The sequence below is a fragment of the Hippichthys cyanospilos genome, chromosome 12 (genome assembly GCF_059441005.1).
Source record: "Hippichthys cyanospilos isolate Australia breed blue-spotted pipefish chromosome 12, RoL_Hcya_1.0, whole genome shotgun sequence".
NCBI lineage: Eukaryota > Metazoa > Chordata > Actinopteri > Syngnathiformes > Syngnathidae > Hippichthys > Hippichthys cyanospilos.
Genome location: NC_142380.1, coordinates 11,641,990 through 11,665,132, shown reverse-complemented (window position 1 = coordinate 11,665,132; position 23,143 = coordinate 11,641,990). Strand labels below are relative to the sequence as shown.

Genomic DNA, 23,143 nt, shown 5'->3' with positions numbered 1-23,143 from the left:
TTTAGACTGTTTTCTCTCTGGAAAATCCACTCACTTTACGTATTTACTTGAAATTACCCCCCTATAATACATATATTAAAAAAAAAACTGTATAACTTCAAAAAATTTAACATTCTTATCTAAAAAACAGAACAAAACAAAAGAACAAATAAATTAATTCCAAACATAAATATCTCCTCCTATGTAACAATTAATTTTCTTCAAAAATGTCACCATTTAGAATGCAAAACAGTTTTTCTCGGCTATATAAAACCATTCAAATTCAAAAACCCTTTCCTCAAAAAGATTTTAAATGTTTTCCCCGAAACTTACATGAAAAAGTAATCACTTTATTTCTCATAAAATTCCTGAAGGTAATACTTTCAATTCGAATGTATTTTTTTTTCAAACATATGCTATTCTATGTTAAATATCATAAATAAACGTCTTCCCTGTAAAACGCATAACTTTTTAAATTTTGCTCAAGGGACCTTGAGGCTATTTTCTTATGTGAAACAATCCTAGAGTATAAATGAGGTTTTGTGGTTATCTTGTGGACCATTTCCTTTTTTGGAAAAGCCCCAGTGCTGTGAAATCTTGTTGTGACATCAATTGTGATATGAGCAAGTATGAACCAACAGGAAATTGTTCCCGCTGTCTTTTGCGTCTGATTGAAAGTCTATTTGTTTTGGTTTTGTTTCTTCCTATATATAAAGACGTATGTGTTGTTTGAGCGACATGAAGTTTGAGGAGCCATGGAGAAAAAATTGTTGGCACTCTTGTTGTGTCTGCAGGCCTTCCTGCTGGTCACTACATTGGAATCGGCCAACGCCGCCACTTGGTTGACGGCCAGTAGACGACTTAAACAGGTGAGATTGTTGTCATTGGTGCTTGAACGTGTCATTGAATTGTAGTTAAGATAAAGGTGATGATTGTTTTTCATTTTTTTTCCTTGCTTGTTTCTTAGAAGCGTCCCGCACCGAAGAGAATACCAATGAGTGGGTTTAATCGATACTGTTACCTGAGACCAGGCGCATGCTCTCTTTTGGTAAAAGTATGAAAACAAATTTGAATTGATCTTGTACGAAGGAAATTAGAGCACACAGAAGAGAAAAAGATCTAGCTTAAGGTTTTTTTGTTTGGAGTGAAAAAGTTATTTCTTCCTTTTTTCAATCTTTCAAAAGACAAAAAAAATCTACATAAGTAGAGCTGCAGTGAAACAAATTTTCAAGGACAAACGTATTACAATTAAGTAGTATATTTTCAAGATATAGAGAAACATCAAGAACATATTGGATATTTTGAGGGGGTAAAAAGGTCAAAAATCTATAGAATTCAATTAAGTCATATCCTGTATTTTCTTCAGTTTGTAAAGAACAGAATAATGAGTGGAAATGTATTTCAATCTTTTTGCTTTTAAATCTTTTTTTAAATACCACACACCACTTTTTCTTGTAAACTTACAAATGATTGCATGATTTGAGAAAAAGCGTTAAGATAACTTGTATTTATAAAAATTTAAAAAAAATTAAAAATTAAAAAAAAAAAAAAAAATATATATATATATATATATATATATATATATATATATATATATTTACATAGACGCACACGTTTTAATTATATATATATGTTTTTTAAAGAAAAATGATAAAAACAAAAATATTTTAATATATTTATATTATACCTTTTTCAGTATTTCAAGAAAGTTTATCACCTTATTAAGGAAAATAAAGAAGCTTTTCCCCCCTCATATCCATAACACATTTAGTAGAAAGAAATGTTTTAGGAAAAAAAAACACTAACTTCAATCTCTAAGTGTAACTTTTATTCTGTTCAGTGTGGCTCTGAAATAAAAATCAACCTTTTTTTCTTATCAACTTGAGTTTGATTCTATTTGTTTTTATCTTTTTAGCCTAGGGAAATCCCAGGTGGAACCAAGCTGCCAAACAAGGTCAAGCCTGCCGTGACATCGTAATGCAAGCAACCGGACGCTCTGTTTTTCCTCTGCAATCTTAAACTGTCTTTTGCTGAAATCTTCATAAAACGTACAAATATCCATACATTACTACGAATCACTGCTTATTAAACACATCTGGAACAAGCCCTCATGGACATGCTGTAGTTATTTTCCCTCGATCAAAACAAGGAATGGCGAGAAATGAAAGTAGAAGGGTATGATACAAACAAAAAAAAGAGGGTTGGATAATGGAGAGCAGCAAAATTTGAAAAGGCGCAAGGGTAACGACATTGCCACACCACTGGAACAGAGCAAAAAAAGATCAGTTAAATCAAGGTTCAACCCAGATAGCAATTAGCATTAGCTAAAGTAATAACAACCATTTGGTTGGCACTAGATTGAAGAGCGATTCACAATTAGTTATAAAGCATGTACATTTGTACATTTGATTGTCAGTGTAGTTTTAGTATACTGTACTGGTTTTTCATTTTGAAAATCACCCTAGCTAAATCTATCAAATAAACATGCAGTATACTTAGAATAAACTATTTAAAGGGCCCAATCATGCTGTTTTAAACTTTCAAAAGTGAACTGTAAATAAATATATGCATATAAATCAAAATAAATAAAAATAACTATTATTATTACTCAACAACTTTGAGGATTTCTATCATTTTAAGCCATTTAGACAATGGCTGTAAACGATTACTCGAGTATTAAAATAAGTCATTTTGTGGAAGAAAATTGAGAACCAACTGCCGATTGATTAATTTTGACCGCTTTACTAATCATATGGTGCGAAAGGTCCAAAAATTCTGATGCAATTTAGTAGGGATCCTAAAAACAAATAATCTTGCAATCACCTTTTAAAAAAATGGATTTGTTTTCTTTCGTTTTTCGTCACAATGTCTGATTTTTTCTGTTTTCCCTCATTCATGTCCCCCCTTTTCAATAACAAATATTTTCTCTTGAGAAGAAATAACTTTCCTAAAAATGACACAAATACGCACATAGACTGAGGAATGTACGGAAAGGTTAGCAGGGTGCAACATCATCAAATTAAGACTGAATTGAGATGTCACCCATTTATTGAGGAAAAAAAACAACAATTACAAAATGTGCAAATAAAGAGTTCTCGTAATCAACAAGTCAACTGGCACTTGGGCATTGCCACATAAATACAAATAATGCAGATTAAGTATTTTTTTTTAAATTAGTTAAAAATGGTTAGTCACATGCACAAGAAATATAAGGAACCCAAAACACCGAGGCATAAAACGGCAGTGTCACAATAACTTAGCATTACTGGTATGCGTACCTCAAACACAAAATCAACAGTCAAACCCAAACGATGAGACCTAGCGACATTTTATAGGTCGCTATAAATATTTTAAATACTGTTGCAGTTCCGAACGCATTTGGCATTTGTACAAAGTTAACCGTAAACAGGTTAAATGGAGGCGCACTAACTTCATGAAATAACTTCCTGAAATTCCAAAGCGTTCAAAAGGAAACAAGGATCAGATGTGTACTCCAGATTTTCATTTAGTAGTTGAGGACCTGCACATCAAATAGGTCACACACGCCACTGCTGTCATCCAGTGTGAAGCTGTAGTCCATGCCTACAAATTCAGGACACACAGTAAGATCCTTCGGAGTAAAAAAAAACAAAAAAAAAAACGAGGATTTAAAAAAAAAAAAGTGTTATGTCTATGAGAAAAATAAAGCAAATGTCATACAAATACACTTAAAAAAAGAAGAAGAAACCAAGCCCTATATTTAATTGAAAAAAGTTGGATATTCATGACAATATAAGCCCTGAATCAAAGATGCTTACCATCTGTAGAAAGGAGCTCATTGATTAAGTCCACAGCTTCTGCAAAAAAGTATCAACATGGATTTTCAGTTTCAGTTTCAATTACTGCTTGATTGTCCTACATGTAAAGTTTGGATTTATATTCATGTTTTTACTTATCCTTTGTCTGAACCAAATAAAGGCTGTACCATCTCTATCCTCCTCCATGCACTCCCCGATGCTGTTGTGTCTCAGCAGGTTGCTCATGTCTAGCACAGACTGGAACTCTTGGCCAGTCTGGTCCATTTGTTCCAGATCCAAAACCGGTTGATCGGCACGCCCTGCATGGAAAAGGGAGGAAGAATGTTATTGCGCACGGATACAAATGTGTCAAATTGTGAATATCCATCAAACCCTTGTTTGGGAAGAACTCTTTTTAAATGGCAAAAAATACAAGGCATTATATAAAAGAAAATATAAAATGGTTAAGACGTAATATAAAATAACCAAATTTAAAGTAGAAAGTATGATGTAATTTAGCATGTCGTCTTTTTCGCACGCATTTTTGAATGATTGCATACCACGTCTAAAATGTGAATTATAATAGATAATACCTTTCATTTGAAACAACTCCATTCCCTTTGCACAGATTTTAACAGTGGTTCTAAATCTGGGTTTAATTGAACCTTAGGTGTTGGGTAGGGCCTCCACTGTGGAAGTCAAAAATCACCCGGCCCATCGTGTGGCCATCACCTGATGCAGATGATCATGTTTCATTGCTTGGCCCTTCAATGCAGTTCATGCTGTGCACCAATAAAAGGAAACATTTACCTAAGTCTTGAATTTTGAAAAAAAAGAAAAAAAAAAAAAAGAAAGAAAAACTATTTTTTTTCACACTCGAGAAGAGTTTGGTGAATGTACATATGAAAGTGGTGGGGTTCAAAACCACTGGGTTACTTATAAGCCCTTACCCCTGTGAGTTTGTGCTGACGCTGGCCTCAGCACTCCACTGTGCTCCGGCACCGCCATCTGCTGGTCTGAGCTGAGTGAGTCCTGGCTGCAGAAAGAGGAGGTGGTGGAGCTGGAACTGCAGGAAGCAGCAGTCGAGGAGAAGGGGGGGCAGAGCGGACTGTCTGACAGCATGAGGGGCGGCGTGAGCATGGGGGAGAGCACGTCAGTGGGGGGAATGGGGAAGACCACGGGTGCGCTGCGATCCGAGTCCCGGTTAATGAGTGTTACTTTGATGGGAGCCACCTTGCTCCGCAGGTTCACCTGGTAGTTTTTGTGACCAGTCTGGTTTTAGGACAAAGTATTAACAAAAAACAATGATAAAAACAAATGGAATGCCATAAGGGTTACGGTTAGAAAGATTCGCATTTGGTATATTTGCAACGATGTAGTTAAAAAAAAAATAATAATAATTTCTCAAAACTATTTGATGAGTGACCTTGCAATGTTTTGTTACCTTCTCTGGCATCAGCACCTCCAGTTGCGTTCCAGAGGGAGCCACCACAACGAGGAGAGTGTCACCGCTGAAGGAATTGCAGATGTCCTCATGCGTCACAAATTTATAGGTGGTAGAGCGTTAAGCAAAAGAGGATTACAAGCAACTGCAAGGGTGGGCAGGGGGACGGTAAAGACACAATGAGACCAGAATATATACCAGAAAAACAATTTGGGATTAAACTTGTTGACAATAGCAATTATTGTCATAAGCCGCTCTTCACCACATTTTCTCACTTTTCTGTTAAGAGGATCAAAATGGGAGTTTTAATATGGGACTGAAACGAATGAGTCAATAGTCCCAAAGAGGACAAACAGTGCATGACTTTAATTGTTGTCCATCACCTAATTCTGAAAAGCTGCTGCATCAGAGCTGGATGGGAATTTGACACACTGACAGAACTAACTGACTGAAGCCAAATTGGGATACCAGTGCAATGAAGCTTTTCACCATGTAACGGAAAGGAACCTTTCCCTCAGTAAACTCAAAACGGCTTCTCTACTTATCCATTCTCACAACATTTTAAAAACTGAAAATGTCGTGTTAATAAATCTGACATACATATTTTAGGAATGGGGTAGGATGCAAAAGACATCGGAGAAAACCCAAGCACAAAAAAACATGCAAAAAAGCCTCAGAGCTTTGAGGCAGGCATGAAAAGCACATGTCCATCGTGCTGTCCGACATCACCAACTATGCAAGGATATTTGCTTGCGTAAGGATCACAGTTCAGGAGTTCATTGCTCTCCTGCAGCCAGGTCTTCTGCTTGTCCAGCTCTTTCTCTTGAACCTCCAGCTCGGAGATCTGGGCTTGCAGGACCCTCACCTGGTCAAGAACTTCTTGGCTCTGACTTCCCTTGTTCTCACCCCTGCAAGAGAGCAAAGCATACATTTAGAATATGTTGGCAGCCACATTCCAAAGGAGAGAAATGCATGCATACTTCATATTCATTGTATTTCCACAAACAGGGACCACTAGCCTTCTTGAAGTCAAACATAGAAGCACATTTAACATTTCCACCTGTTGATTATTTCTTATTTTTTTATATGTGCTAAACACAAGAGTTGTGTAATGAAACGTAATGATAGCCAATGAGGCAAACACCATATTTATTAACAATGTAACAGGGCTAGGGTTACCATTTTATTGAAAATGGATGGTTTTGAGGATGCAGGAATTACCATAGTACAGCCTGTTAAAAAAATAGTACCTACTGGCAGAAATAAGGTGACTTAAAACTGAAAAGAACAACCCTGAGAAATTAATTTAAAATTTAAAATGTAGGTAAAAAAATAGGTTTTGTTCAACCTCCACTGGATCACATTCTTGTTTTTCTTCTCAATCAAGCCCACGCCTTCCAGCACGTTAGTGATGTCGTATATGCGCCGCTTCTGCTTCACTGCCAAGCTGTCTGCGGCCTGTCAATTTAAACACAAGTGTCGATAAGAATGTAGGCGGTAGCATTGTAAGAACGTTACGTCAAGACTATTTAGTGAATAAATACTGCCTGAATTGGAGGATATCAGAGACTCTGAGCTATTCAAAAAGGATTTGGCAAATTATGCTGCACAAACACAGTTAAACCTGCTGGAAGAGGAGGACAGTTGTACAATGGCAGAAGGGTGGGGAGGGGCTGGGTCTGAGGTGCTTGCGGTGTAAACATTAGCAAAGTTTGGCGCTCAAGAAGAGAGGGAAGACTAACAAGACCTGATGCACAATAAAGTGTAAGGATTAAGTCATGTTTTCGTTCATGGTGCCACCTTATACTCGAAATGAAATGTGCCTAATACATAACTGCATATCCTACAAATCTAACCATGACAACTGAAAAATAAACTCCAGTCATCCATTCTTGGTGGTATTTGTCCTCAATAGGGTACTGGTGAATAGGAATCCATTAGGGATGGGACAAGATCTCATACTACGAATCTCACCATATTGGTATGCCATGAGACTTCTTGCACAGTATGAGATTTTCTTTTCTATTTTGGAAGGTTTTTTTGGGGCTTATTGAGCCAGAAGTGCAATGAAGTACACACTGATAACATGACAAGAAGACAAACTTCAAAATAAACCTTACCATTCCAAGTAAACAAATGCCTTGGGTAAGATGGTTTCCTTTAATTTTTAAACTGTTCCCAAGAGCGTGCTGCGGCATAACTGACTTGTCTTTCTACTATCATGTGGTCACAAAGTGTTGTTTGCGACACAAACAACAGAGCAGGATGCAAATTTGACTTTCAGTCACCAATTCAGGGTGCTAAAAATGACATAAATGTGCTGACGTTGTTTTGTATGGTGCCTGCAGCTAGTGTTTAGTGGTGGCTTGATTTAGCCGCTAGCTAGTAGCGTTCATGTGCCCTACTTAGTCTGATGGGAGCAGTTGGATTATTTTTCAAAGGCAGTTTAATAGGTGTAGATGACTATGCACCCAATGATGCTGGCAGCCTGACACAGTTGCTATTCCTACTGATCAATTTATAAAATACCAGGCTGACTAAAATGTGCTGCCAGAAATACCCCTGTTGTGGTTGATGTCACTTCATCTCATAGACCATAATTTATAGGGAAATGTCTAACTTTTTAATTTGTTTCTACAGAGGAAAAGTAACACGCTGCAAAGCACTTTAAGTGAAAAAATTAGTTAATTAACTTAAGTTTATCAAAAAGAATAAAGTTTGTCATTTATAATTAAGTGGAAATGTTATCTGGTCTTCTGTCTTAATATTTTTTTGGTTGGTTTTATCCGAATGCCAAAATATGGTACGAAATAGTTCCAGCTCTACAGAAGAAATACAGTACAATAATTTATCAAAACACATTTCATTTTGTGTGTGTGTCTTGCCTCATGGGATTTGTGTCTTAGTTCATCCCAGCTGACTCTGGTACATCTTGGATGAAAATGGACAAAATTTAGAGTTTTCAATAAACCTAACGGGCTGCTTGGTGGCGCAGTAGTTAGCACATCCACCTCACAGGTCAGGGACCACTGTTCAAATCCATCTTGCTCTGGTCTTCCTGTGTAGAGTTTGCATGTTCTCTCCGAGCCCGTGTGGGTTCTCTCCGGGAACTCAGACTTCCTCCCACACTCCAAAAACACGCATGGCAGGTATTTTGAACATACTGAATTGTCCTTTGGTGTGATTAAATGTGTGAATGGTTGTTCATCTCTGTGTACCTTGTAACTGTCTGGCAACCAGTTCAGGGTGTCCACATCATATGGCCCAAGTCAGATTAGTTCACATAGTTTATGTGTGTGTATGGAGTAGGTGGGAATGAGTCGTAGTCTAAAGTAGGTCTTGCTTGAATGTTCTTTTGACCGTGTCATCCTTAAATAAACAGGAGGGCATATAATATGTAATGTGAATAAAGCCCAATGTGTCAAACTTAATTGAGCAGTTACAGTACAGTAGCTATAGTAATCAATTCATCTCAAAATGAAGCAGGGTATTTCGCAGCACAGCACACCGAGAGAAAATCTGTATTCATATGCTTTATTATTAAATGCTACATACAAACGTGTATTTTTTTTCTGGTACTATTATCCTGGTACTATTATACTTTAATGTTTAGTAAATCAAACGGTGGGAGAACGTCAAACGGGCTTTTTCTTGTCTTGCCAACTAACTCTTCTTTTAATGAATAAACAACGCTGCTTTGTCAGTTGAATAAGAGACCAAAAGTAAACGTTTTAGTGCCCTTTAAAATGTAACATTTAACACCACAAGGGAGCACCAGCAATGGCGGCTCCATCCCAACACCTGAATACACCGCGGGTGCACCTGACCAGCCGGCGACCCCCTCCCACTTCAAGTGGAAGAGTGACGGCTCTTTGTTTCACATCTGCTGCTGGAGGAGCGCCGTACTTTCAGCGGAAAAAATGAGCTGAACTGACCACTTTCAAGTCGAGGACGCCGTCGTTGGCCTCGAGGAGCAGACCGACAAACTTCATGGTGAGGAGCCCCAAACTTTTCTCGTGGCGAGTCGGCGTCGAACCAGTCGCCCCCGTCGTTTCGTAATTCATTTTCGGAAGGTCTTAATTTTCTTCGAGTATCAAACTTTACCTCATGGTCACTTGTTGTTTACTGAAAAGTTCCCTCTTCACTAAACTACGGGTTCACCTGTCGATCTTTTATCACCTCTCCCTCCTACGTGAACAGGCGTTACGCTAGTCTGCCGTTGCCAGGGCAACAACCCCCCCCTCCCCCAAATCAAAACCCATCGCCCCTGCCATTCCGCATGTGAGACCCCGTAGACATGCGTGCGGATATGATGGACGTCACAGCTGACAATGATTTGAATTTTAATACATGTATGTGTGTGTGAATATATATATATATATATATATATATATATATATATATATATATATATATATATATATATATATATATATACACACACACACACACACACACACGCACATATACAGTATATATGTGTGTTATTTGGCTCAGTAAAATATGGGACAAAGTAATAATTTTGCAGATATGAAAAATCACTAATTCAAGACAGGAATTAAAAAATAATTTAATAGAAAGTAGCTTGTTAAAAACAAAAATACCTGTACATTTGCACACCAACATTTTTTTAGTTGATATATCACCATGTTATTTTACCAGTTAAAATCTTTTAGTACACTGTTAAGACGTTTCATTTTCTCCGCTGTGGTTTTCTTGTTGGCTTCCACCTCCAGCAAAAGCTGACGCATCTCATCCTCCACTTCAAATACCTGAAATAACAGAAGAACAAAAAGAGAACAATGTGAACGTATAGCTATTCTATGGGATTGGGGCCAAGTCCGCATCAAATAGTAAATAAATTGTTAATCATTGAGCCCTCCGGATAAATGTTTGCATAGTTAACAGTCTCTAGTAGATATACCATCAACTATGATGACTATTCCAAAAAACTAAAATACACCCACCTTATCTGACACGAACAATCCAATCTAAACTAAACACCGTTATACCGTAGCATAGTCAAACCCGTCAAATTGTGAGAAGCAGAGGAAAACAGACAAGTAAAATGTGGTTTTACTTTCTGATCGGCTTCTTCTATCCGATTGCGCTTGTCGTTCGCTAGCTGAAGCAGCTCAGCCTGATGGGCAGCCTGGAGGGACTCAAGCTGTGCGCGAAAGGCATCGTCCATGCAGCGCAACTTCTCCACTGCCAATCTGAAAGACACAAAACGGTGGAAATTTGTTAAGGCAAGCTGTTCTTTTTGACAGCTTGCTGCAAATGCACCTGTGTGCTTCGGTCAGCTGCTCTTTCTCTTCCAGGAGCGAACGTTCCTTGTTGTCAAAAGTGTCCTTCATGTGCCTCACTTGGCTCTCTAGTTGAGTAAGCAGCTCAGCCTTTCTCTGCCATGTTTTAGTGGACTCACTGAAAACAGAGAGGAATCGCGCAAAGTCCTGATGAATGAAACATAAACAGGACAAGTGGTTGTATGTTCATAAGGTACTGCTTAACTGAACATACAGTTCAGTTTATGGTAAATAAACAATGGGGGGGGCCGGAAGGAATTACAGGCATTTCAATAGTAAAAGTTGACTTGAGATACAATAAGTCACAAGCATGACCACAAAACATATTCATCAGTCAATGTCCCACTGTATTTAATTGACCTGTGAACTCTTTTCACTTCTTGGACTTCGGCATCCTTGTCTTCCAATTGCTGCTTCAGCTCCTCCTTGCGCAGCCTGAGGTGTTCAACGCATTCCTCCAGCCCTGACAGCCGAGAGGTCTCCTCCTCCATCTGCCGCTGGTAAGTCTTCTCGGCCTGGGCCTTGTCGTTACGGAGGTTGTGGACCTGCTCATCACGCTCCTGCAATGTCTACGGAACAGGGTGAGACCATAATGTACTTGCTGTGTTCGCTTCCCTTTGAAACCATCCTCTGATTTACCTCTTTGAGTTTGCGAATTGATTCTGTTTGATCCTCGATGATTTTGCTTTTGATTTTGAGGGCGTCGCTGTCCCGTTGAATCTGCTTCTTCTGTGCTTCTACCTCAGTGCTCAGCGCCTCAATTCTGGCATCCAGGCGTCCACGATCTTGAGCCAGGGATGCTCCTGGGGTCAGAGGATATATAGAAGAAAGTGATGCATCCTGTTGGCAATTAATCATCTTGATCAAGAATACGTTAGAATATACTTTTAGGTTGGTTTGTGTTCTCATTTCCTATGTTCTTATCTTTAATTTAACATCAAAATTAAAATTGATCTAACATTTGGCTATAGGGGATGCCAAAGTATATGAGCCTGCTTCAAATATTCCTGTTAAGGGTGCACTTTCCTCACTTCTTGCTCTTTCAGATCTGATTTTTTTTAAAGTCTTTCCATCTTTTTTTTTTTTGCTCTGTCTCATTTTCGCACCCCCTGTACTTTCATCTCCATCACTTCTCTTCTCACATGCTGTCCTTCAGTGCTTTTCATCAAAAACTCAGACTTGCTTCTTGTACTTAGTTTGATATTTTGGTTACCTTCACTGACCCCCTTATGTAGTCACTTTTTATTCTGTCTTTTCTAGTCACTGCAAATACTCATCTTTCATGCATTTCCTTTAACTCAACTTTCACTTCTATTTGTCCTGCTGCTTCTAATTAGTACATGACGGCTGGTCTAGCCAAGGCTTTTTATTATCTTTATTGCGGCAGGTCACCGATTTTACATAAAAATATTATGGCATATCATGAAACAAAATTTTCAAAAAAAAGTCAGAATCTTGAAATAATTATTGATGATTACCTGCAAATACAGTTTTGTTGTGCCTTCTGCAATCTAATGAAAGAATAATTGTTCTACCTGTCACTCTACGTCGTCCGTTGATATTTAACCTACCTTGATGAGCAAGCTCCTGCCCCCAGAGCCTCCTCTCTGCCCTGAGTCCATCGATGACAGATTCCTGCGCGGCAACGTGGGAGGAAAGTCGTGCTTTGTCCTTCTTGAGCGCCTCCAGCTGAAGGCGCATACGGCGATCCTGATCCAGCTCAGCCTCCAAGGCCCGAGCGCGCTTCTGTGAGGATACGGGCTAATTTAAGCATTCTATCATTCATCTGATCTTTTGATGTTAGCTCTCAACTACCTTGAACTCTGTTATAGCGTCTCTCTTGGCATTGATGAGCTCTGAGATGCGGCTCTTCTGCTCCTTGACCAGTGTTGTGAGCTCTTGCACCAAAGAGGCGGATTTTTTCTCCGCCTGCTGCGACTGAGCCAGCAACACTCGCAGCTTGGGTACCTCTTCTGTCATTTGTTCGCACGCCTTTTTTACCTGCATGAGTGGCAGTGAATCGTGGGATGACTAATCAATTTCTGTTGTGCAACGTGACAGGTACAATGAATAACACACAAGATATGATAGCATGACAATAAATGTATGACAGACCTCAGAGAAACGCGCAGCCTCAATGGTGAGCGCCATGCGGAATTCGTTCTCCAAGGCCGCGTACGCTTTCTTGCCCTCCTCCACTTTGTCCTTCAACTCAGACTCCTTCTGAGCATAGGTTTGCCTCTCAGATGCCACTTCTCTTGCCACTGCTGCCAGAAAGTCTGTCCCGCCCGGCTGCAGCCTCATCTCCAGCTGCTTTCTATGGACACAATATAAAATAAGAAGTTGGGTGCCCTATTGATTTCCATGGGACCATCATGGGATTGAAAAGGAATAAATGGCTATGATCAAGGATTTTAAAAGCCAGGAGGAAGCGCACTTGTGCTCTTGTTCCCGGCACGCCAGCAGTTCGTGCAGCTGCTGCACTTTGTTTCTCTGGACGTCCAACTCTCGCTTCAAAGCTGCCACCTTGTTCTCCAACTCCTGCTGCTGCTTCATCTAAAAAGAGAAGACAACAAATCATATTTTTGTTGTCAGAACACTGACACCTTCATTGACACAAGATAAATATTACAAATACATTTTAAATGTCAGTGTTTTTTTAAACGCTTGAAGGCCAGTCCTCAACAGAATTAAAATGATTTCCGTAAATGTGTTATTACCAGTTGCTGGAATGGGTCAATGTATGACAGCAATATTTTTAGGCCGCCTTATTTTATGTATTGAATACTGTACAGTAATGCAATTGGATGGCAAATTGTTCAGGATGTACCCTACCTCTTCCCCAAAGGCAGTAGTGATAGATTAGCTCCTGCATAACCCATGAGGATATGCAGTACAGAGAATGCCTGTATTGATACTGTACATTATTGCCTTTTTTTTAAAAAAACATATTATTACATGATTTATCTTGAAATATGCCTTGCAACTGACTGCCAAGCAGTTTAGGTCTAGTCATAATGAAGAATGTAACAACAAAGAAAAGTTACAAATATTTTTCTTTGTCCCAAAAATTAAAAGTATAGTGCAATAACAAAAAATATTAGCGTGAAAACACATTTTATATAAATACTAAAAATATCATGGCAAAATAGTAAAATATTTGTGTAGAAAATGACAAAATACAAGAAGAAAGCTAATTATTGGTTTTTATTTTGAATGAAATAATTTGGAAAAAAATCCTAAAGTGTTCTAATGTGATGGCAATAGTCCAGTGATTTTTCATGTACCTCTTGGGCCTGCTGGCGAGCCCGCAGTGCCTCGCCATGAGCGACGTTCTCCTCTAGTCGCCGGAGAGCGTGCTTGTGTCGCTCCTCACTGCTGCGCGCCTGTTCCAGTTGTTGGCTCAGTGATCGGCATCTACCATCCAGCTGCTCCACACGTGTCTCCAGTTCGCAGCGTCCCGACCGCTCCTTCAGTAGCAGGTTTTTAAGCCTGGAGGGAGACGCGGAGTCGCCTAAATCATTAAAGATGCTCTTTTTTTCCCTCAAAAATGATAGCCAAAAGTATGGGGGCCTACAATAAACGGTAACTTAAAGATTAGATTTTTAGTCTGACACCTTCGAGAAAGATTGATACATCAGCCAATTAAGCAGAGTTTTGACACAGAGATGTGCATTTATTTTTGTCTTAGTCTTACAATAATTACCATAACAGAGTGAGGTAGAGGGCGGTAGTTGGCCATTAGCAGCCAATGCCTGTTGCAGCTAACAACAGCTCATGTTCACTGAGGTTGTTACGGCATTCTTTTCAATAAATGAAGCAAGCAAACTGAACCAACGTCCAAGTGCATTGTTATTAACACTCCGAAATATTACAGTAGCTAGGATATAACGGCCCTCAAATGTCGACCAAGAGTGGAGCCTGTAGCTGACCAAGCAGGATAACCAAGAGATACAATCAGCGTTCACATTCGTTTCAAAAGAATCTTAAGTGAAACTCTTCATTCTCTCTCCAGGTACACTCAGCTGCTCCATGTGGCAGCCGGGTGATTTCAGGTGAACTGTTTTGGCAAATATAGAATGAGATGCAAAAATTTGGACCAGGTATTTATCAAACTTTATAATATTGTTCCCATTATCCATCAAGACCTCAATTTGGGATCTTTGGAGGTACACTTTAAGAGAGCAAGGGCAAAGATTGACCCATGCAAAAGTGAGGGCATACGCTTGCTACCATTGGGATCATACTGGAAATTAAATGCCTGGCTTCTCTCACAGTGCCGCTGTAAGAGTCTCAGCTAAATGGCCTCACAGTATGTTGGAAGAGAGATTGCAATATTTGGAAGTGGAGTCTCAAAAAGTGATGCAATTTGGAGCTCAGCCTAAATCCTCCAGAAGACTTGAAAAGCCAAACAAAACTTGGAAGGTCAAACCAAGCAGATTTGGATTTTAAGGAAACTTGGCATTCTTGTTGATAGGAACGGCACAACACAAAAACTCACATTTGAGGTCAATCAGATCACGGGTTTGGGAACTATGGCCAGCCAATTTTTTACATTTTTGGCAAAAAGAAATAGGGTGGTAGCCTCCCTTTGAACCCTCATATTTCAGCTACTGGCTTAATTTTCACAAAACGGGTACTTACATTACAGTCAGATTATTGGTTTACATTTTAGTAACTTGACTTTCTGAGCTTTAATCTGACCTTGAAAGTGACCATATGATTATGTGATCTTTTTTTTACAACATAATCCCTCATTTTATAAAACATTAGAGTTCAAGAGCAACAATAAGGAGTCAATAAGTATCCACATACCAAAGGTAAATTGAATTTTCATTAAAAGTTGAAAATTCATTGACAGTCCTCACATATGTTCATGCACTTTACATATTTGCCAGTAAGAGAAACCAACTCAAGAGCTATGTATTTCGAAACTAGATATCAGTAATATTGCTGTGTACGTTTAATAACAAAGCCACATTATTAGAAATAGTTAAATTAATACTTCTGTGACAATCATCATTTAAAATTATTCAGCAGTTGAATTGTGCAAGTGTAGGATGCTATCTGATACCTGTCAGTGGTGTGCATGGCCAGACTCTGCAGATCTTTCTCTTCGCTGACCTTGGTCTTCAGGCACTGAAGTTCGTCCGTCAACTTGGTGACGGCCTGCTCCGCCTTCCAGCGCCTCTCTCTCTCCTGGTCCCGCTCCTCCACAATAGCCTGGCTCAAATTCAGATTCCAGGGCATCAACACAGAAGCCGTGTAAGCAGAAGTACAAAACTCCAACATACCTTATAGGTTTCCTCCTCGCTAGACTTGCATTTCACATCGTTTGGCTCCTTGTCTGCTCTCAGTGTGACCCTTCGTGTCGGAATTGATGTGTCTATACCTGCTTTGGTGACAGAAGAACACCTGACAGCAGACTTAGGGACTCTCTGTTTTTGTATCTCCAGATTGCTGTGCACAAAACAAATAGGATAGCAAATTATATATATATATATATATATATATATATATATATATATATATATATATATATATATATATATATATATATATATATAAAAGCTGATTCATTTTTATCTAAATTCTGTACAAAAATATTTGTTAAAATACAGGACACATTAAGAGGGAAATATTTACAGACACAAATACTGCGTAAAAAATTCTCAAAGATTAACAATGTTTAAAAATTATGAGGACAATTACAAATTTTTTGAAAAAATAAGACTGAATGACTGAAAAACTGAACATCAAAATGTAGATAAAAAATGTTGGATGAAAAATGTAAATGTTAAAAGACACTTGATTTAAAAGAAAAATATTACATATTCAAAAGTATCATTCCAAATAAAATAACAGGTGATAAATTAGAAAATATTTTTTCTATTTTTTTATTTTATTGGAAAAATTCTAAAACTGAAAAATTATACCAAATATGACATAAGAAACTGCATCATTCATTTGCTCTGTCTAACATGAAACTCTAACTTCTTCTTTTCATTGGTATGGAATCAGGCTGAAAAGCAAGGAGTGGGCCAAAGACTCATGACTGTTAATCAATCATATGGTGAGAAAGCTCTCCCTTTTATACTCCACCTGATGATATTGGCTGAATCAGGCTAAAAGTAAAATTGAAAACCTCACTGAACAGCAAAAGCATTAATAATTGGAGCAAACAAATCACCTGTCTGCTTTCTTGCTCATCCTCATCAATGCAGGCTTACGATATTTCAGGATGGCAGGGCGAGCATCATTTTCCTTGCCATTGTCACACTCACTTTCCGAAGTGAGGTCCGCATCATTCCTACCCTTCCGTACTGTTACTGCAGAGTCGCTAGGCTGACAGGAGCGGTGTCTTGTCGAAGCCTAAACAAAATAAACACAAACGTCAAAGCCCAAATAATAATATATTTCCCTTTTATATTTTATCTGGGTCTCAAGAGATATTTTATTTGAAAAAAACTTTCATTTTGAAAACTGGACTGATTCTCTTAGATTCGTTTCAGTCACTTGAGCGCCAAAATTTCACTCACATAGAGGTAAAATGAGTAAGAAACAAGCATCTTTGGGAAGGGGAAAAGACCCAGTCACAAAACAGGAGATAATCTTACAACTTGACCTGAGATGAGTTACTACCTTGTGTATGAAATGTCCTTTAGAAATGAAGGTGGTTTACTTTCCTTATTATTTATGTTTATTTCCTTGTGGGGAAAAAAGGTTTTTATAAAACACCCTCATGAATAAAACACAACTACTAAAGATATTTCTATTAACATTTAACATTAGCATATTGTGTTAAAAACAAAGCACCTGTTGAACAAGGCGAGAAACTTGCTGCTCTAGTTTCTTGACCCGCTCTTCGTTAACGGTCAGTGTTCGGTCAACATCTACCAAGTGGACCTGCTGCTGCTGCTGCTGCTGCAGCTGCCTGTTGGGTGCTGCCAACGGATCAGCAAAGGCTTCAGGAATGATGCTCTGTCCAAAGTGAGTCAGAACTTCCCTGTTATTTGCTGTGGTCAGAAGAGCGCCCTGTAACAAACAAGAAATAAAATTATTTCAGCTGGTGATGAAAAATTAAGAACACTTTTGTCACCATTCGCAAAAGATGATGGTTAAATTACTATCACTAGATTGTTAAAACAAATATCGGTATGTCAGAGATTTGCTAATGAGACAAACCGAAGTCAAAACATTAATTAAACTTTTACATTCTGACATGTTTTCTGAGTTTGCTCACGTGCAAGTTGAGCTCAGATTTTTCATGGCAAAATAGTTGATCCCTGTGATGGATTGAAATAGATCGATTTTTCTGATTCATCCATAGTCCACAAATTCAATATTAAACAGAATGAATAAACTAGCGCAGATAGAGTTAAAACATTATGGCCGCTAAACCTCACCACTTTATTGTTGCTGGCATCAGAGGGCAACAGAAGATCCACATAGTTTTCCAGCCCAGGTATGTCACACAGATTGTCAGTCGGGAAATATGATGGCTGTCCCAGACGATCCAGGCCATCGAGAAATGACACTTGTGGCAGCGACTGCATCACCTTCTCATGGTAACCTGTGACGAAACACCACAAATTGAAAAAAAATACAACGGAACCTGTGTTGCTGAATTCAACTCATGACCTCTTTTTCAGTGCCACAATTAAACATGCGTAGTCCAGCTCAACGAATGAAGACTCACCGAATATTCTGATGCTTGTATCTGTGGAAGATTACCCGGCACTCCCAATCCAAAAGTTTACTTTTATTACTTGAAACGGTTATTTTTTTGAGCAAGGCAAAGAAACAAAAAAATACTGTACTCCGAAATGTCTAAACATCCTGATGAGTGTGTGATGGGATCTCAATGTTGCCTGAAATACACGTTTCTTGGCAACCTGAGTTTTTACATAAACTGCTCTCCTTACGTTACTGATGAAAATTCAACCCTGGGAAAGGGGACTCATTTTATCGCAAAATCTAGGTAAGTTTATGGAAGATCTCCTAGCATCTCCTCACAGAAACATGTCTCTTAGTAACTTCCATTTTTATTTGAATCAATTTATATTCATTGATTCCACAGGCAAACGCTTCCTCTGCCTTTTAAAAAAAAATCTTTACAGAAGGTCAAGCAGTCACAGCACAGAGAAAAATCTGATCATTATAGAACCATCAAATTATTTTTCTAATAAATTAGAAACTATTTTGTATGATTCTTTTTTATTCTTTATCATTTTAACGTAACATCTATATACAGGTCATCTGACATTTATTTAAATTCCCCCATATTCTGTTTGTATCTTTACAAATATGAGTATTTCTTTCATATTTTAACACTTAGTTTTATGACCAATAATGGTTCATTTCTATGATCAGTCTGTTCATTTTTTTATGATTATTTTTTCTAAAATTTACTTGCCTAACATTTGTTCTTCGTTTCTAATATTTTAGTGTTAAGTGTTTAATGTAATTCGATGTCTAATATTTGTTTTGTTATGAGTTGTGCAACACATGCACATCTGCCATTTTTTATTTCTCTGTGATAATACTGTTTAACACTTTACTTTTTTTACATTGATTTATGTGAGAAGTTGTGTTTTGTATGATAGTGATTTGGGGGATTCATTTTCACTTAGTCTAAAAGTTCTTAATGACAAAAACTTTCTTGTATATCTATCCATGCCAATGACTGACAGTGACATGAAAAACAATTAAATGCTCTTTCAATATATGACAGAAGGTTAAAAAAAATGAATATACATTTCTATTCATACAAAAAATAAGACATGGCGTCATGAGCATATAAACTTGATGTTCAACTAAACAAACTCAGGTGTAACATTGAGTAAGTAAATGTTTGAGTAAATTGAGATCTGACCATCATTTGGCTTGGATAAAGGTTGGTCCAATTGTAATGATAGTCACGGCCTCACCTGGCGTCATGCACAGTGGGTTGTCCTTGCCATCATGGCTCAAAAACACCTCTCTCAACCCCTGCAATCCCAGCAGGCACTGCAGGAGGTGCTCGATGCTGCCAAGACAGTTGCTATGGAGACTGATTTGCTTCAGCTTACGTCCAGTGCCGTGGAGATGCAATAGGCCTGGCAGGCACATCACAATCACCACCACTGCCAATAAAAAACAATTGGGGTTCTGGAAAGTCTCACAGGAACTCACCACTGAGATCGTTTATCTGATTGAAGGACAAGTCTAACCTTGTTAAATTCACCAGGCCATTGAGTCCTGTGGGTCACAAAAGAACTATGAAAAAAAAGCAAGAGTCATTCCAGCAGAACTCTCTTCTGGTACTGAGGCTCAAAAAATGGTACTTGTACCAGTACCAAAAGAAAAGTTAGTCTTAACACGAGGGGGCAATATGTAAAAGTCTTACGGGTGGGCGATATGGCCAAAAAGATACGATCTCGAGTTTCCTCAGTCATTCTGGACGATTAAGATTTTAATCAATTTTAATTAACAAACATGCATTGGGTTGATTTGTTTAGAAATAAATCTATGGAAAATATACAGAAAACAATAATGTGTACTGATTTTAAATCATTGTTGATGTAAACTTCTTCATATCTTTTGCAAAAAATATTTTGTGCAAGAACATCTTATGCTAAACTCTATGGTGCATAACTTGATTAAATGCCACAATTAAGCAGTTAGTAACTATTGGAATCTTGTTGTGAAAACCACCCCACTGCCTTCCACTTTTACAAAACCTCAATTTCACAATTTATCAAATCTTCTAATTTTTCAAATGACAAATTAGTCCAATTAATTCAATTTATTGCACAGTCCTAAAAAGTCTTGTCTACAACAATAACCATAACTATCTCCCAACAGGGCTGAAATGACTCCTATTTAGAGGATAAGTTATGTTGAGCTTGTAGGGAATATCGTTGCATTATTATGAGGATGAGTACTGTACAGCAGGAAAGTATTGATACTGATCACTACGTAACAGGTAATTATTTTTTGAGTTTGTATTTGGTGTAAAATGTTTGAGAACTATTCTAGTGTCTGATGGGGTGGGCTCACCCTCAACCTTGGTGATGGCATTGCAGGATAAATTCAAAGTCCTCAGGGCTGTAAGAGTAGCAAGACCCTCAATCTTAGCAATGCAATTGGAGGACAGGTCCAAGTGTCTCAGAAGCCACGCCGACGTCAGGCCCTCGATCCTTGGGATGAGGTTGCAGTGTAAGTTGAGCGATGTGATGGTGGGATGCAGAGGAACCTCCAGTAAGCTAGACAAGAAAAGACACCGCATTCCTTAATCTCTATCAACAATAAGAGCGTCTCATGAGGTTAGTTTGCCGCCTACAGTAGAACATTATGTAACAAAATATGGTCCAAAAAAAAAAGACAAAAAGTAAAAACATTAGTTCCCAAATCACTGAAATTCTACCAATGTAATGAAATAGATTGGTAAAAAACATAAAAATAATAACAACAAAATACACTAGCATTACCCAAGTAATTGGAAGAAAATAATAAGTAAGTAATATTGGAAGAAATTAAAACATTAAAACACACACACACAAGCTGAAAAAATACATTTGCAGTTATTACAAACATTATAAAAAACAAAGATCAAAAATAAACCTTTGCAATTATTTCAAACATGTTATAAATACAAAGATAAAAAATAGATCCATACAAACGTTGATAAAAATAAAACAATACTAGTTAAAGCTGAATTTACAACTTAAACTTGCGGCATTTGTTTCATAAAAACACGTACTTTCCATTACTAGAATGAGCCAGTGCCATGCATTATGGACACGGCGAGCTCGACGAGGTAAAAGTCGCAGCAACGATGCTTACCTTGAAATATTCTTGTCAATTAGGCTTATTTCCTTTTCTTCCATAACATAGAGACTACAATTCAAAAGGTTGACAGCCCACAGTGCAACGTACGTCACCAACACCAGAACTCGCTTTTAAATCGAGTAGGCACTTATAGTAACAAAAGTTTACAACGCAGTTGACAAATAGTCAAAAGGGGACGCGATATGCCGTGCAGTCGTCTTTAAAAAAAGTTAATGTTTTTCATTGTAAACCGGCCAAAGTTGCATTTCAAGCTAGTTTGATTTACGGCAACTTCTCTGTCGTTGAACTGGCCGCCTCTTCCGTTTACGTGACGTCATATTGAGCAACTTCCGGGACGAGCCCACTGCTCGGTCCGCTGAGGTCGATGAAAGCTTGACGAGATTTTTTTTACATCATTCTCTTGTCTTTGTGAATAAATTAAAAAAATAATAAATAATTATAAGTATATAAATATAATTATTATACAATAATCAATCAATAAGTAAATGAATAAATAATATAAAAGCAATACCTGAAATAAATGGAGTAAACACACGCTGTTAACAAATGGAGGTTTTATGGGAGGAACTGGTTTATTTCAAAAACTCTTCTTATCCATAGCTGTACAACCAAAGCAATGAATACAAATGCTCAATGACCGTCATTTTTTGTTACTATGTGCTAATTGTAAAAAAAAGTTTTTTTTAGATAGAATTTAACAAGAGTACAGTGTAAGATGTTTACTGAGTAACAGAAAGGGAGATACTATATATACAGGTAAAGCAAAGCACATGAAACGTTCCTCTTACATTCATCTTTTCAACATACATTTGCTGTACAACAGAATTATAGACAATACAGACCAGAGTGGCTGAAGCACACAGCATATTGTACTTACAAGTTAGCATTTTCTGATTGCTCTGTTTGCTTTATCTTGCCTCAGAAACAGCAGTTTGGATGACAAACAAATGTTTTGTTTTGTTTTCTTTTGTTTTGTTTTAATCTGATGAGGCAAACACGCAACAAACAAGCCGTTCCCTCCGTTGATGATCTTTCACTTCAAACAGTCCTTCTGGCTGACGGAGGCTTTGCTGGTTAACTCATCTGCAATCTTTGTGCACAGCAGGCATCCCCTGGCTTCACTGGAAAACACATCAGGGAAGCTGCATGACAACGATTGTCTTCTTTTTAAGTCACTTAAAATTGGTAGAAAAACAATGTCAATTAAGGAACACCACAAATAAAGTTTTTTCTTTAAAAACAGATAAAAAAACCTCGAATAAACAGCTGGTTCTCTCTAAAAGAGTGTAAAACTGCCTCACCATAAATAAACTTGGTATATTCACTAATTAGAAAATAAAAGCCTACTTAAAAGCCATGTGTGCTCTTTAGGTGAGTACAAAAAAAAACAGCCTTGATAAAGGCTTTGAAAAAAAAAAAAAAAAACACCTTACTTTCAGTAAATAACTCAGGACAAGTAAAGAAAACCCCCCCAAAACATTATAGTCTCCTAGCAGAGGAAAGAAATATCCAAACTACAGACCTCACTCTACAAGTAATAAAAACCTGCCAACTTCTATTAAAACAAAAATCACACCTACCATAAATAAACCTTTCTATTTTTATTCCCTCCAAGATGTCGTTTAAGAAAAAAAATACCTCTACTAAACACTGGGCATGCTGCTCATTTAAGGAAATAAAGATATTTTCTATAAAAATGTTAGTTTTAATAAATTTACTCTTAAAAAGAAAAATACCTTACCTTACCTTACCTTACCTTGTCTCTCCTTGGTAAAGAGGAAAACATTGATTTTCTAAAAAATTGC

General features: G+C 37.8%; 3 protein-coding genes and 1 long non-coding RNA gene across 16 annotated transcripts in view; 1 reads left to right on the top strand and 3 right to left on the bottom strand.

The window, feature by feature from the left end:
- Positions 1-652: 652 nt before the first annotated feature.
- On the top strand, positions 653-2,085 carry LOC148414857 (uncharacterized). The gene is made up of 3 exons (XR_015867405.1): positions 653-848; positions 947-1,027; positions 1,895-2,085. It is a non-coding gene; the product is annotated as an uncharacterized LOC148414857 (long non-coding RNA).
- A 924-nt stretch (positions 2,086-3,009) lies between these two features.
- e2f5 (E2F transcription factor 5) lies at positions 3,010-9,429 on the bottom strand. Of its 2 annotated transcripts, none has more exons than XM_088429734.1 (8): positions 9,135-9,429; positions 6,548-6,657; positions 5,946-6,107; positions 5,200-5,308; positions 4,706-5,027; positions 3,944-4,075; positions 3,777-3,815; positions 3,010-3,561 (listed from the first exon to the last, which is right to left on the bottom strand). In XM_088429734.1, the coding sequence occupies exons 1-8, from the start codon at positions 9,261-9,263 to the stop codon at positions 3,485-3,487; spliced, it is 1,080 nt and encodes a 359-aa protein (XP_088285860.1). In that variant the 5' UTR covers positions 9,264-9,429; the 3' UTR covers positions 3,010-3,484. The 2 variants fall into 2 exon arrangements, with proteins under 2 accessions (XP_088285860.1, XP_088285861.1); XM_088429735.1 differs by having other exon boundaries at positions 4,706-5,006.
- A 359-nt stretch (positions 9,430-9,788) lies between these two features.
- Positions 9,789-21,624, bottom strand: lrrcc1 (leucine rich repeat and coiled-coil centrosomal protein 1). Of its 3 annotated transcripts, XM_088429671.1 has the most exons (19): positions 21,333-21,624; positions 20,547-20,752; positions 19,680-19,745; positions 19,436-19,603; positions 17,912-18,078; positions 17,322-17,540; positions 16,696-16,877; positions 15,800-15,965; positions 15,580-15,728; positions 13,793-13,997; positions 12,943-13,061; positions 12,621-12,822; positions 12,321-12,506; positions 12,077-12,251; positions 11,145-11,308; positions 10,866-11,074; positions 10,486-10,623; positions 10,280-10,415; positions 9,789-9,971 (listed from the first exon to the last, which is right to left on the bottom strand). In XM_088429671.1, exons 1-19 carry the CDS (start codon positions 21,374-21,376, stop codon positions 9,855-9,857), a joined length of 3,018 nt encoding a protein of 1,005 aa, XP_088285797.1. In that variant the 5' UTR covers positions 21,377-21,624; the 3' UTR covers positions 9,789-9,854. The 3 variants fall into 3 exon arrangements, with proteins under 3 accessions (XP_088285797.1, XP_088285798.1, XP_088285799.1); XM_088429672.1 differs by lacking the exon at positions 21,333-21,624 and having other exon boundaries at positions 19,436-19,630; positions 19,718-19,763; positions 20,547-20,656; XM_088429673.1 differs by lacking the exon at positions 21,333-21,624 and having other exon boundaries at positions 19,436-19,630; positions 19,718-19,745; positions 20,547-20,649.
- Positions 21,625-21,887: 263 nt separating this feature from the next.
- The window catches only part of ralyla (RALY RNA binding protein like a), a 47,231-nt gene continuing 45,975 nt past the window's right edge, over positions 21,888-23,143 (bottom strand). For all 10 annotated transcript variants that reach the window (XM_088429578.1, XM_088429582.1, XM_088429585.1 and 7 more), the window contains one exon: positions 21,888-22,459. The gene's annotated coding sequence lies outside the window, so the exon portion shown is untranslated. The remainder of the gene's footprint in view (positions 22,460-23,143) is intronic.

What these genes read in the sequence shown, in the direction of transcription:
- e2f5 (XM_088429734.1), bottom strand. Translation starts at nt 9,263, where the DNA reads ATGAATTACGAAACGACGGGGGCGACTGGTTCGACGCCGACTCGCCAC. An exon ending in AAGAATGTGATCCAGTGGAG is followed by an intron (nt 6,108 to 6,547) that starts GTTGAACAAAAC and finishes GCTCTCTTGCAG; the next exon opens with GGGTGAGAACAAGGGAAGTC. An exon ending in TGAGCTCCTTTCTACAGATG is followed by an intron (nt 3,562 to 3,776) that starts GTAAGCATCTTT and finishes CTGAATTTGTAG; the next exon opens with GCATGGACTACAGCTTCACA.
- lrrcc1 (XM_088429671.1), bottom strand. Translation starts at nt 21,376, where the DNA reads ATGGAAGAAAAGGAAATAAGCCTAATTGACAAGAATATTTCAAG. An exon ending in TCAGATAAACGATCTCAGTG is followed by an intron (nt 19,604 to 19,679) that starts GTGAGTTCCTGT and finishes TGTGCCTGCCAG; the next exon opens with GCCTATTGCATCTCCACGGC. An exon ending in CTCGCCAGCAGGCCCAAGAG is followed by an intron (nt 13,062 to 13,792) that starts GTACATGAAAAA and finishes TTCTCTTTTTAG; the next exon opens with ATGAAGCAGCAGCAGGAGTT.